A 13907-nucleotide genomic window follows, 5' to 3' on the forward strand; every position below is an offset into this window, starting at 1 on the left:
TGCATAATTTGGTTTAAATATAAGAAACAAAATGTAGGAAGGTACCCTAGTTAATTACAGTAATACGACGAGAGATTCCATCATCTGCATGGGGAGAAATTACGATAGGAGTCCCGCAGAGTTTGTTCATTGGCGCTAGAGGGTTCTTGCTTTATGCTAATGACATGCCATTTTATTTCAATGAAGAGACACAATTATTCCTGTTTGCAGATGATACAAGCATTTTCGGAAGCCAACCAAAGAAGTATCAATCGAGAAAATAGGAAGTGATGGTTTTCAAGTTTACTGACTGGTATTTTTGTATCAAGGATCCATCCGAGCTTGAAAGTAAGGGAGAGAGTCACAAGCAGAGCTCTAAACTTCGAAAAAAAAATGCAGCTCATCCAGTTTGTACTGTCAAAAATATCTCACCTTCCATTAACATAGTATTCCAACAAGAAGTAACATACAGGGTAGAATATTGTAAGTTCTTAGTTGTGAAATTTGATGAAAACATAAGCCTGCTACAATGGCTAAGTTCAGCTACTATTGCCATAAGAATAACTGCCAACTTTGGGCATACTGAAGCCAGTATGTTTAAAGTTCGTTTAGGTAAAAAGTATTCATTACACAAAAGAAACTAATTACAATAATGTTTTGAATATTAACCACAGCCTAGCTGTACATTTATTCAGTTATGAAATTTTTGTATAAAGGATCCATCCAAGCTTGAAAGTAGAGAGATATTCACAAGCATAGCACTAGAAGCAAAAATTATCTACATTGCCTCTTAATTAATCTAAATTTGGCACAGAAATGGGTGAAATAAGCAGATACAAAACTCTTTGACAATCTATCCATGGAAATAAAATATCCAACAAATAGCATAAGAGTTTTCAAGTGTGCATTAATGATATTTCTAGATCATGGAGGAATTCTTGAGAAGAGATAAGTGCTTTGTAAGGAAAAAAACTGCAAACGTATAGCACGTAGTAATATAAATATTACTGTTTCTTTTAACTCTCAGTTGTCGTCCTGTGTTTATTCTGATGATCCGTTCAAAAATGATTCAAATGGCTCCGAGTGCTATGGGACTTAACTTCTGAGGTCATCAGTCCCCTAGAACTTAGAACGTCTTAAACCTAACTAACCCAAGGACATCACACACATACATGCCCGAGGCAGGATTCGAACCTGCGACCGCAGCGGTCGCGCAGTTCCAGACTGTAGCTCCTAGAACCGCTCGGCCACCCTGGCCTGCTGTTGACACGTTCCATTTCATAAGTCATAACGTCTACCGTGGATTTCGTCTAACAAACAAGCAACTAATTAACTCCGCTCTCTTCATATGACCTGTCATTATGATCTCTTCATTAGCGGAAAATTCCGGTATAGTTTCCCATTAGGATCTGCGGAAGAGGACTGCCAAGGGGTGAGAAAAAGTTTGAATAACCAACGAAAGGATAACTTTCTGCGAGTCGAGGCGTGGATGTTTCAACGTGGTACGGAAACTAGAAAATATCAGTCTGGTTGTAGTGGGGGTCAGTGAAGTCAAATGAAAAGAAGACAAGGATTTGTGGTCAGATGAGTATAGGATAATTTAGACAGCAGCAGAAATATGATATAACGGGACAGACTTTGTTATGAATAGGAAGGCAGGACAGAGAGCGAGTTAATGTAAACAGTTCAATGATCGGGTTACTCTCATCAGAATCGACAGCAAACCAACACCGACAACGGTGGTTCAAGTATATATGCTGACGTCGCAACCCGAAGATAAATAGATAGAGAAAGTGTATGAGGATATTGAACAGGAAAGTCACTACGTAAAGGAAAATGAAAACCATGGGGGATTGGAATGCGGTTGTGGGGAAAGGAGTACAAAAAGCGTTACGGGAGAATATGGGCTTGGTACTAGGAATGAGAGAGGAGAAAGACTAATTGAGTTTTGCAATAAATTTAAGATAGTAACTGCGAATACTCTGTTCAAGAATCAGAAAAGGAGGAAACGCCGGAAGATATGGGAAGTTTTCAGTTAGATTATATCATGGTCAGGCAGAGATTCAGAATTCAGAATGGGTTATAAGGCATACCCAGGAACTCAATCACAATTTAGTAACTGGCTGAAATTTAAGACACTAGTCAGGAAGAATCAATGCGCCAAGAAGTGGAATGTGGTTGTACTAGGGAACGAAGAGATGTGCTTGAAGTTATCTGAGGCAATAGATACTGAAATAGAAATAGCTTAGTAGGCATTTCAGTTGAAGAGGAAAGGACATCTCTGAAAACGGCAATCACAAAAGTTGTAAAGAAAAACATAGGGACGAAGAAGGTAGCTGCGAAGAAACCAGGGCTAATAGAAGAAATACTTGAGCTGATCGATGAAATAAGGAAGTATAAAAATTTTCAGGGAAAGTCAGGAATACAGAAATATAAGTAACGTAGGAATGAAATAAACAGGAAGTGTAGATAGGCAAAGACGAAATTGTTGCACGAAAAATGTTAAGAAATCGAAAAAGAAACGATATTTGGAAGGAATGACTCAGCACATAGAAAAATGAAAACAACCTTCGGTGAAATTAAAAGGAAGAGTGACAACATTGAGAGTGCGATGGGAGTTCCACTGTTAAATGCAGAGGAGAGAGCGGATAGGTGGAAAGAGTACGTTGAAGACATCTACGAGGGGGAAAATTTGTATGATGACGTGATAGAAGATGAAGCAATAGTTGATATGAAAGGGATAGATCCTGTATTAGAATCAGGATTTAAAAGACCCTTGGAACACTTAAGATCGAACAAGGCAAAGGGGTAGATAACATTCCATCAGAACTTCTAAAATCACTGGGGGAAGTGGCAAAAAAACGATTCCTCACGTTGATGTACAGTATGTATGAGTCTGTCGGTACACCATCTGACTCTCGGAAAAATATGATCCACAGAATTCCAAAGATTACAAGAGCCGACAAGTGCTAAAATTATCGCACAATTCGCTTAACATCTCATACGTCCAAGTCGCTGACGGGAATAATATATCTCATGCGTCCAAGTTGCTGACAGGAATAATACACAGAAGAATGGAAAATAAAATTGAGGATGTGTTAGATGACTTTCAGTTTGGCTTTAGAAAGGGTGAAGGCGCCAGAGAGGCAATTCTGACTTTGCGGTTGATAATGGAAGCTAGAATGAAGAGAAATCATGAGATGTTCATAGGATTTGGTGACATGGAAAAAGCGTTCGACAATGTAAAATGGCGCCAGATATGCGAAATTGTCAGAAAAATAGGGGCAAGGTATAGGGAGAGACCGGTAATATGCAAAATGTAAAAGAGAAGAAAGACGAAAGTATTGAGAAGTAGCAGATATTAGAACGTCGAGAGACTTAATGTATGGACTGGTGTTCACAAATTAGATGAAGTTAAGGAATGCTGCTGCCTAGGCAGTAAAATACCCCATCACGGGCGGAGCAAGATGGATGTAAAAAGCAGACTATCACTGGCAAAAAGGGCATTCGTGGCCAGGAGGAGTCTACTAATAACAAACATAGGGCTTAATTTGAGGAAGAAATTCCTGAGGATGTAGGTTTGTGCACAACATTGTATGGTAGTAAAACATTGACTGTGGGAAAACAGGAAAAAGAAGAGAATCGAGGCATCTGAGATGTGGTTCGACAGAAGATTGCTGAAAATTAGGTGGACTGATAACGTAAGGAATGAGGAGGTTCTCCGTATAATTGGCGAGGAAAGAAATATGTGGAAAACACTGACAAGAGAAAGGGACAGGACGGAAGGCCATATGTTAAGACGAGTAACTTACAAGCTACTAGAAGGAGCTGTAGAGGGTAAAAACTGTAGAGGAAGACAGAGACAGGAATAACTGAGGATAGTTCGCAACGGGCAGCGTTGTAGGTACGCTGCACACGTCGCTCGAGTCGTTTACTTCACGCTTAAACAAATACACTTACATACACACTGGGCTTTCGTTATTTTTCTCTAGACATTTTCTTCCCGCATCACCCGGTTCTCACCAACGTTTTCATTGTCTTTCCCTTGGTTGTGAGGCAAATACCAGAACTGGAAATTTCTCTACAATATATCAAATTGTGACCGGCTTCAGATCCAAATGGATAGCCCATCGAATAGCTAAAAACTGGACCAGATAAAATTCTAAAATGGATGGCCTATGTTTTAAACTCCTTCGTAAATGGGAAACAATTACCAGAAGAATGGAAAACATCATACACGTCCAACATAGATAAAAAGCATGACAGGAAATATTGCTCAAACTGTAGAGGAGTAAGTATAACCAACTTAATCACCAGATCATATGGGAAACTTATAAACGCGAGACGTGAGTAACAACTTGTAGGAAGAAGAACAGGATGGATTCCTTGCCGGACGTCAAGCACAGGCAATATCTTTTGCCTTCAACAGCTCATGGAGGAAACACTGACCACGAATTTAGAGCCACACGTGGTTTACGTTCAGCCTAAGAAAGTTTGTGATTTCATTCCGCTCCGTAAATTGTGGATTGCAATGCTACACGATGGAGTGAGTTGTTTATATGTCCAAGTCGTCAGGAGCTTTATATAGACGCACAGCATGTAGAATTCAAGTAAATACAAAAATATCTGAGGAGGTTCCGGTGACCAAAACATTACATCAAGGATGCGCGACACATCTGCATCACTCGGTATTCACCAGACCATGCAACGCTCTGCCACTGCGCCATCGACCAGTGCCAAAGTTCACGAGCCCATTTCAGTCGTAATTGCCGATGTCGTGGTGTCAACATTGGCATATGCATGGATCGTCGACTGCGGAGGCCTATCGAAAGGAGTATTCTGTTCACTGTGTGTTCAGCATTAAAATCTGATGCTATTTCCGCCGCACTTCACCGCCTGTCCTGTTTTACCAGTCTGCGCAGCCTTCGACGTTCGACATCTGTAATGAGGGTTGGGCGCCCAACCCCACGTCTAGACGTGGTTTCACCTTGGCTTCGCCACGTGTTGAAGACACCCACCACAGCACTCCTTGAACACTCGATAAGTCATGCTGTTTGCGAAATGCTCTTGCCGAGCCTTCGGGCCATCACTATCTGCCTTCGGTCAAGCTCAGATAGATCGCGCGTCTTCCCCGTTCTACACACCGACAGCATGCTTACTGATACTACACACACCAAAAAAATTTTTGCATCACCTCGGTTACGAGAGTTCCGGAAAGTGTACAGAAAATTGGAATACAGATCAACATAAACATCATTTCCGCCCCTTTTTATTGCTCATGAAAGTCACACATTGCATTTTGAACCACCATATAGCGGAACCTTCAGAGGTGGCGGTCGAGATTGCTGTACACACCAGTACCTCTAATACCCAGTAGCATGTCCTTTTGCATTGATGCATGCCTGTATTCGTCGTGGCATACTACCCATCATCAAGGCACTGTTGGTTCAGATTGTCCCACTCCTCAACGGCGATTCGGCATAGATCCCTCAGAGTGGTTGGTTGGTCATAAACAGCCATTTTCAACCTATCCCTGGCACGTTCGATAGGGTTCATGTCTGGAGAACATGCTGGCCACGCTAGTCGAGCGATGTTATTATCCTGAAGGAAGTCATTCACAAGATGTGCACGATGGGGGCGCGAATTGTCGTCCATGAAAACGAATGCCACGCCAATATGCTGCCGATGTGGTTGCACTAAGGGTCGGAGGATGGCATTCACAAATCGTACAGCCGTTACGGCGCCTTCCATGACCACCAGCGGCGTACGTCGGTCTCACATAATGCCGCCCTAAAACAGCAGGGAACCTCGCTGGACAGTGTGTCTAAGGCGTTCAACCTGACCTGGTTGCCTCCAGACACGTCTCCGATGATTGTCTGATTGAAGACTAATGCGACACTCATCGGTGAAGAGAACGTAATGCCAAACCTGAGCGGTCCATTCGGCATGTTGTTGGGTCCATCTGTGTCGTGGTGTCGTGGTTGCAAAGATGGACCACGCCATGAACATCTGAAGTGAAGTTGATCACAGTTTGAGCATCATGCACCCTATTGTGCACAGTTTGAGTCGTAACAAGACGTCCCGTGGCTTCAAGAAAAGCATTATTCAACATGGTGACGTTGCTGTCAGGGTTCCTCCAATCCATTATCCGTAGGTAGCGGTCATCCACTGCAGTAGTAGCCCTTGAACGGCTTGAGCGAGGCATGTCATCCACAGTTCCTGTCTCTCTGTATGTCCTCCATGTCCGAACAACATTGCTTTGGTTCACTCCGAGACACCTGGACACTTCCCTTGTTGAGAGCCCTTCCTGGCACAAAGAAACAACGCGGACGCGATCGAACCGCGGCATTGACCGTCTAGGCATGGTTGAACTGCAGACAACACAAGCGTTCCTTGTGGAATGACTGGAACTGGTCGGCTGTCGGACTCCCTCCGTTTAATAGGTGCTGCTCATCCACGATTGTTTACATCTCTGAGAGGGTTTGGTGACATCTCTGAACAGTCAAAGGGACTATGTCTGTGGTACAATGTCCACAGTCAACGTCTATCTTCAGGAGTTCTGGGAACCGGAGTGATGTAAAACTTTTTTTGGTGTGTGCATATGCACCGTGCCAGGTGACGCTGCTATCACCTGGACAGGTTTGTATCGGTGGCCATAATGCTCAACAAAAATGCATTTTAAGTGGCAGCTTCAATTGTAAAAAAAAAAAAAATTGATATGGTTGCTATCATATTGGGAAGCAATACAGTAAAAGCCAAAATAATTAGTTACTTAGGTTTCTCATCGTTGGCCCTTGATTTTACTAACTTTTTTTTATCGTCTGCTCTCGCGACATTGCTGTATGAAAGTTATTCGTGTGTTTTGTGAAGTCTGTGTAAAGGAAGCCTAAAAGCACAGGGCAAATGTATCTCGCTAATGACAGCATTGGTTCCTTCCCGAGAACCATTGTATTTGGAAAAGGGATCTCTCGTCCTTAGTTTTGTACACATGGAAGAATGACGGAGCACGATGCCCAGCCCAGAGGTCTGACTGAATGGATCTTACGTTTATGATATGGAGCTAGCAGATTGTGAAAGAGCAAGTTATTCGAAATTGTCAGAAGCATAGATGTAAGATACACGGTCTGGTCAAAAACATCCGGACATCCTATGTAATTCGGAATTGACCACTGGATGTTAGGAGACGCGGACCCGCTGGTATAAAAGAAGGCGGTGAGTACTGAGCTGTTAGTAAACAAGGAGTAACAACTGGAGAACTCTGCAACTTCGAACGTGGACTAGTTATTTCGTGTCACCTGAGTAACAAATCTGTCAGGGATATTTCAGCCCGTCTAAGGCTACCCAAGTCGGCTGCTGGTAATGTCATTGGGAAACGTGAAAGAACAACTGCATCTAAATTAAGATCAGGTAGACGCCATTCACTCTCGGACAGTAGCCGTCAAGAATTAGCCGAGAGTGGTTATTAAATATCGCAAGAAATCAGCAGAAGGACTCACTCGTGAGTTCTGAAGTTCTACCACCGGTCCAACTACCAAACTAGCACATTGACTGTACACGGGGAGTTAAAAAGAACGGGGTGCGATGTTCAAGTAGCTCCTCACAAGCCATACATTTCTGTATTCAGTGCATTTTAAAGAGCTACGCCACTGAATAGTATGTAACTGGAAACGAATGATTTGGAGTGACGAATTACGCTATCCCAGCCGCAATCCAGTGGAAGTATTTTGGTTTGGCAAATTCCCGGTGAATTTACCTGCCATCATGAATAGCGCCAACACTGAAGTATAGAGGAGGTGACGTTACGATATGGGGATGTTTTTCGTGGTTGGAGTGCTTAAGAAAATGCTAAATGTGGAAGGATATGGACACTTTTACGTCATTATGTACAGCTTGCAGTACAGTAACAGTTCTAATTCGATGATTGTATGAGAATGACAATGCACACTGTCACAAAAAAAGCATCCATAAGACAATTGTTTGTGGACCATAACGTTCCTGAAATGTAGAGGTCTGCCGAGAGCCCCGATATGATTCTAGTGTAAAACCTTTTGGATCAGTTAGAACGTGAACATTGCGTCAGACCGCAGCTTTCAACATCTCCACCTTCTCAGATTTCGGCTTCCCCACAGACATCGAGACACCTTACTGATGGCTTTCCCAGCATCGTTCAAGCCATCTTGAAGGCAGTATGAACGTCCATTAACAACTTTATGGCTACTTCCGATTAGTGTATATGGCAAGACGGGTAATAGTAGAATATGTACAAGAACCAAGACGGAATAATAAGAATGCAAGGGCAAGAATGAAATACTCGGATTAAAAAGTGCGTAAGGCAGGGATATAGTCTTTCGCCCTTCTAGTATTCAACCTATATGTCGACGAAGCAATGACAGAAACAGAAAGTACATTGCGCTTAGAATTCAGTGCGAATGGATATCCACAATATGATTCGATGATGCCTTTGTTATCCTCAGTGAAAGGGAGGAAGAATTGCAGAACGCCTTCAATGGAATGAACGATCTGATGAGCTCGGACTATCGACTGGGTATAAATTCAAGAATGACTAATGATTTCAGCGATAAACTTGACATAAGGCTTGGGGTCTGCGAAGAGGGCGAAGTGAAGGATTCTTCCTGACATCCAAGTAGCACACGACGGACGCAGCAAAGAGGACATAAAAAGCAGAGTGCATCCGTGGCCAAAAGACGCCTCTACCAAGGATATCAGTAGTTCTGACGAAATGTCGTCTACTTCCGGGGCTTCGGTTTGACTTACGTCGTTTGGTGCTCTGACAAATTCCTCTCACGGTATCATATCTCCCATCTCACCTACATCTACGTCCTCTTCCGTCTCCATAACACTGCCTTCAAGTGCATTTCCTTGTATAGGCCACCTACATTCTCGTTCAACCTTTCAGTTTTCCCTTCTTTGTTTATGACTGGTTTTCCATCTGAGCTCCTGATATTCAAACAGCTACCTGATCTGAGGCCAGTATCTCATTGACGCTTATATTGGGACCTAACAATTCAAGTCCGACACTTGTTCTAGAATATTATCTTCGTTATTGTACTGGGATTTATTATTTATGATAATCATTTCCATAAACAATTATCATTTCATAACATGAGTGAACAGCCTAGACAAATACTTCGTCGGTTTCGAAACCGTATGTGGGATTCAGAGACAATAAATAACCCTTTATATGTCTGAGAAGTAATGCCTGCCGCTGCCCAAAATGAAGGTATAGCTTCGTGAAATATAACTCATGGTCGAAAGATTATTTTTAATGTAGAACAGGACGCGCTTAATTCAAAAACGTACCTGTAGTGTTGTTAGCTCTTTGGAAATTACACCTGAAATAAGTGCTCCAGTTTTCCAAGAACCCTTGAACGAAGAAGTCAACATCTTCGTCACTCGTGTCCTCGGTTTCGTCGTTGCGCCTCACGTCGGGACTGCACAACACGTCTGGGACGTGTTCAAGGTGTATTCTGTCAATTTACAAAGAACAGATGTGAGCAGATAAAAGTTCCGCAGACATCAAAAGTTCAATCTGCCATACCGTACACAGGAAATTAAAAAATAATACAAGAGCAGAAATTAAAGTGAAAATTTGCAATCAGATGTTGTCGTACGGTAATGATAGCTGGATAATAGCATGTCAAACGATTTCAATGCTAGAGAATGTAAAGATGAGATTTTTTAAACTCAGATCTGTGATACAGAAAAAGTCTGGAAAGTAACTTAGGCTATGCGATTAAAAGCGAAAATAGCTTGCACAGGTAAAAAACTAGAAGTTTATAATGTGCCAGATATCACAGTCAAGTGAAAGAAAGATTTAGGAAGGCCAAAGAAAACACTGCGTACAGAACAGGCAACTACTACAAACTGTAAGAGCATGGGTATCATCTCCTGACAGTGGTGCTGTAGGAATACCATATAAATAAGTAAAGTTAAAGAATTTTTGACCGGGCACGTGTACCAACTAACCGTGTTACAAATTGGAATTTGTCATACATTTTTATTTAGTGCTCTATATAGTCACCACGAAAAATCAGCACCTATCGTATCTTTAAATCAGTTTCAGTAGTCACTGCTCATAATGTGACTGTGCCTCATAGTTCTACAGTGCATGGCAAAATCCTGGAGCAAATCCACACAGTGTGTTCCAACGAAATATTCATATTCAGAACTATGTTGAGTTAAGCGAGCCATCTTTTAATTACTATGTTTGTCAGGATAAAGAGTGTCAACACTTCTGCACCACGTCTGTTCGCCTACATTTAAAAATTTTGCAAACCTTCAGGACACACAGCGACCATAACGCTGCCACACTCATTCTCACAGCTTTTTTCAGTCACCACGTAAACGGCGCTACACTATCAGCGTTAATATATTCTAGACCTGATTAGACAGAAAGATAAAAACACGCTGCGGCTCTACACACACTTTCAATAGTAGCACAGTCGTTAAATATTCCAGACTCAACAACATACTTTTGATGAGAAATTGAGAGCTAATCTATCGGACTGTAAAAGTATCTTTCAGAAGCACACTCTGTCAAGTTTTGATGTTAGCGGTTCGTTCATTCCTGGTGTAGATACCCAAATTTTCTTTTCGCATATACAGAATGAATTAAAAGAATATATTCTAGCATAAGTGTGAAGTTCAAGAACAACTGTTAGTACACTTGGTATCTACTTTAAAAAAGCTTTGTGTTTTGCATTACGGCAGGTCTTGTCATGGGGGAAGCCTCGTCAGAGAGGTGCACCGGATGAGCCTCTAGGTAAGTGATTCCAGTGGTGGTTTCCCGTTGCCTTCCACTGGTAATGATGAAATGATAATGAGGACAACACAACACCCAGTCCCTGAGCGGAGAAAATCTGCGACCCATCCGGGAATCGAAACCGGGCCCCTTGGCGTGACAGACCGCCGCACTAACCACTCAGCTATCGGGGCTGACTGGTATCTACAAACGCGGAAAAAAGTGTTGGAGTAAGACATCTGTCCCACCCCTGAAATCCCGATGACATTTTACCTTTTGGGATTGGTGTGCCAACAGGAAGGGAATGGTCTAGAAGAAATATTGAAGTGGACCGATTTTAGTGCTTAATCAGCTCTGAGACGCTAGACTCATAGATGACAGAGCTTACGATATTCGTGTGTATCAGTTGCCGTGCAATAGAGTAGAACGAACAGAATCCTGTAAAATATTCAGTATATTTTTAGAAAAGAAGAAAAGTGTGTAGAACGTTGTACGATAATGCCAGAAAATATTTTACTATACCTTTGTTCTGAGAAACACACGTACGGACATATACCCCCAACACCTATAACACAACTTTTTTGTTTTTAGATTGTGCAAAACCCCAACGCATAGAAAAAATATTGACGTCATGTAAAGCAATTTTGCCAGCAAACTGGATACAAACAATGAGATGATAATCTTAGAAAAATTTGTTCTTAACTGCCGGATTAGACTCTCCCTGAGGAGGAGTGTTTACAGCGACAAGAAGAATCATTAAGTCAAACGAAATCACAAATGAATACAAGGGTGAACAAATGTGGACAAGAATAACCGCTCTCATTAGTCATATGTTCCTGCCCACCATCAGATTCACACCAATCAGTCATACGGTCGTTAAAAGATAGCCAAAACTAGATAGCAAGGTAAAACCACAACCATATGGTGCTATAGTAGACGCGACGAAGAAATACGTCTGGCAGCTGGCAGTGCTGTTGCCAGCTTTCATTTCCGGAAAATAAATTGTCCCAGGCGAAATAACAGTTTTCTCTAGAATTGTGCCAAACCTGAGGCACTGCTACAGGGAATTATACAAAATAGCGCTACATGACTGGTTGAGAGAGGCGCGTGAAGCACTCGCTACAAGCCACCGCAGCTGTCAGGGATGAAATTCGCCATCTCTGCTATTCTAGATGATGACCTTAACCTGCTCAGCATCGACTGGGGGAACTACGACTACCCTCAACCATGCACTGTACAGTGACTTATTTGTACAGCATATACGTAAGTGGAGATACGTCTCAAGTTAGTGGTGGTTGAATCGTTCGGGAGAATGGGAGGGTCGAGTGGTGGCTGCAATAAAAGTTTTACGTTACATTAATAATACCGTGAACTTATAAAATATTTTCCTTTATACACTCCTGGAAATTGAAATAAGAACACCGTGAATTCATTGTCCCAGGAAGGGGAAACTTTATTGACACATTCCTGGGGTCAGATACATCACATGATCACACTGACAGAACCACAGGCACATAGACACAGGCAACAGAGCATGCACAATGTCGGCACTAGTACAGTGTATATCCACCTTTCGCAGCAATGCAGGCTGCTATTCTCCCATGGAGACGATCGTAGAGATGCTGGATGTAGTCCTGTGGAACGGCCTGCCATGCCATTTCCACCTGGCGCCTCAGTTGGACCAGCGTTCGTGCTGGACGTGCGGACCGCGTGAGACGACGCTTCATCCAGTCCCAAACATGCTCAATGGGGGACAGATCCGGAGATCTTGCTGGCCAGGGTAGTTGACTTACACCTTCTAGAGCACGTTGGGTGGCACGGGATACATGCGGACGTGCATTGTCCTGTTGGAACAGCAAGTTCCCTTGCCGGTCTAGGAATGGTAGAACGATGGGTTCGATGACGGTTTGGATGTACCGTGCACTATTCAGTGTCCCCTCGACGATCACCAGTGGTGTACGGCCAGTGTAGGAGATCGCTCCCCACACCATGATGCCGGGTGTTGGCCCTGTGTGCCTCGGTCGTATGCAGTCCTGATCGTGGCGCTCACCTGCACGGCGCCAAACACGCATACGACCATCATTGGCACCAAGGCAGAAGCGACTCTCATCGCTGAAGACGACACGTCTCCATTCGTCCCTCCATTCACGCCTGTCGCGACACCACTGGAGGCGGGCTGCACGATGTTGGGGCGTGAGCGGAAGACGGCCTAACGGTGTGCGGGACCGTAGCCCAGCTTCATGGAGACGGTTGCGAATGGTCCTCGCCGATACCCCAGGAGCAACAGTGTCCCTAATTTGCTGGGAAGTGGCGGTGCGGTCCCCTACGGCACTGCGTAGGATCCTACGGTCTTGGCGTGCATCCGTGCGTCGCTGCGGTCCGGTCCCAGGTCGACGGGCACGTGCACCTTCCGCCGACCACTGGCGACAACATCGATGTACTGTGGAGACCTCACGCCCCACGTGTTGAGCAATTCGGCGGTACGTCCACCCGGCCCCCCGCATGCCCACTATACGCCCTCGCTCAAAGTCCGTCAACTGCACAAACGGTTCACGTCCACGCTGTCGCGGCATGCTACCGGTGTTAAAGACTGCGATGGAGCTCCGTATGCCACGGCAAACTGGCTGACACTGACGGCGGCGGTGCACAAATGCTGCGCAGCTAGCGCCATTCGACGGCCAACACCGCGGTTCCTGGTGTGTCCGCTGTGCCGTGCGTATGATCATTGCTTGTACAGCCCTCTCGCAGTGTCCGGAGCAAGTATGGTGGGTCTGACACACCGGTGTCAATGTGTTCTTTTTTCCATTTCCAGGAGTGTAGCTTTTATTCCCCTGGATTACTTTTGCGGTTACTTGTTTGCTTTGATTTTGCTCTTTGGATAGACTAGATTTCCTTTCCAGCTTAATACACGATTAGTCTTCCTAAACAACTGGATAATAAGACAAGACTGGATAATTAGAGAAAGTATGTGTGAACGCCGTTCTCAGCCGCAAATGTCTTTATTTTAAATGAAACACAGTGATAGTTAACCTCTTTATCTTGCTGTTCTCATTTGCATACGACCTTTTATACGCGAAACTTAGTATAAGTCAAGAACTAAGGGTAAATATTAAAAATACTGAAACTGCACAAGTTCGTTACTTATGACAGACCTTAACCTAAAGAT

General features: G+C 43.5%; 1 protein-coding gene across 1 annotated transcript in view; it reads right to left on the minus strand.

The window, feature by feature from the left end:
• The window catches only part of LOC124711637, an 86143-nt gene that overhangs the window by 32841 nt on the left and 39395 nt on the right, over positions 1-13907 (minus strand). The window contains exon 4 of the mRNA XM_047241823.1: positions 9301-9467. Coding sequence (XP_047097779.1) covers positions 9301-9467 — 167 coding nt within the window. The remainder of the gene's footprint in view (positions 1-9300; positions 9468-13907) is intronic.

Source organism: Schistocerca piceifrons, chromosome 8, assembly GCF_021461385.2.
Source record: "Schistocerca piceifrons isolate TAMUIC-IGC-003096 chromosome 8, iqSchPice1.1, whole genome shotgun sequence".
NCBI lineage: Eukaryota > Metazoa > Arthropoda > Insecta > Orthoptera > Acrididae > Schistocerca > Schistocerca piceifrons.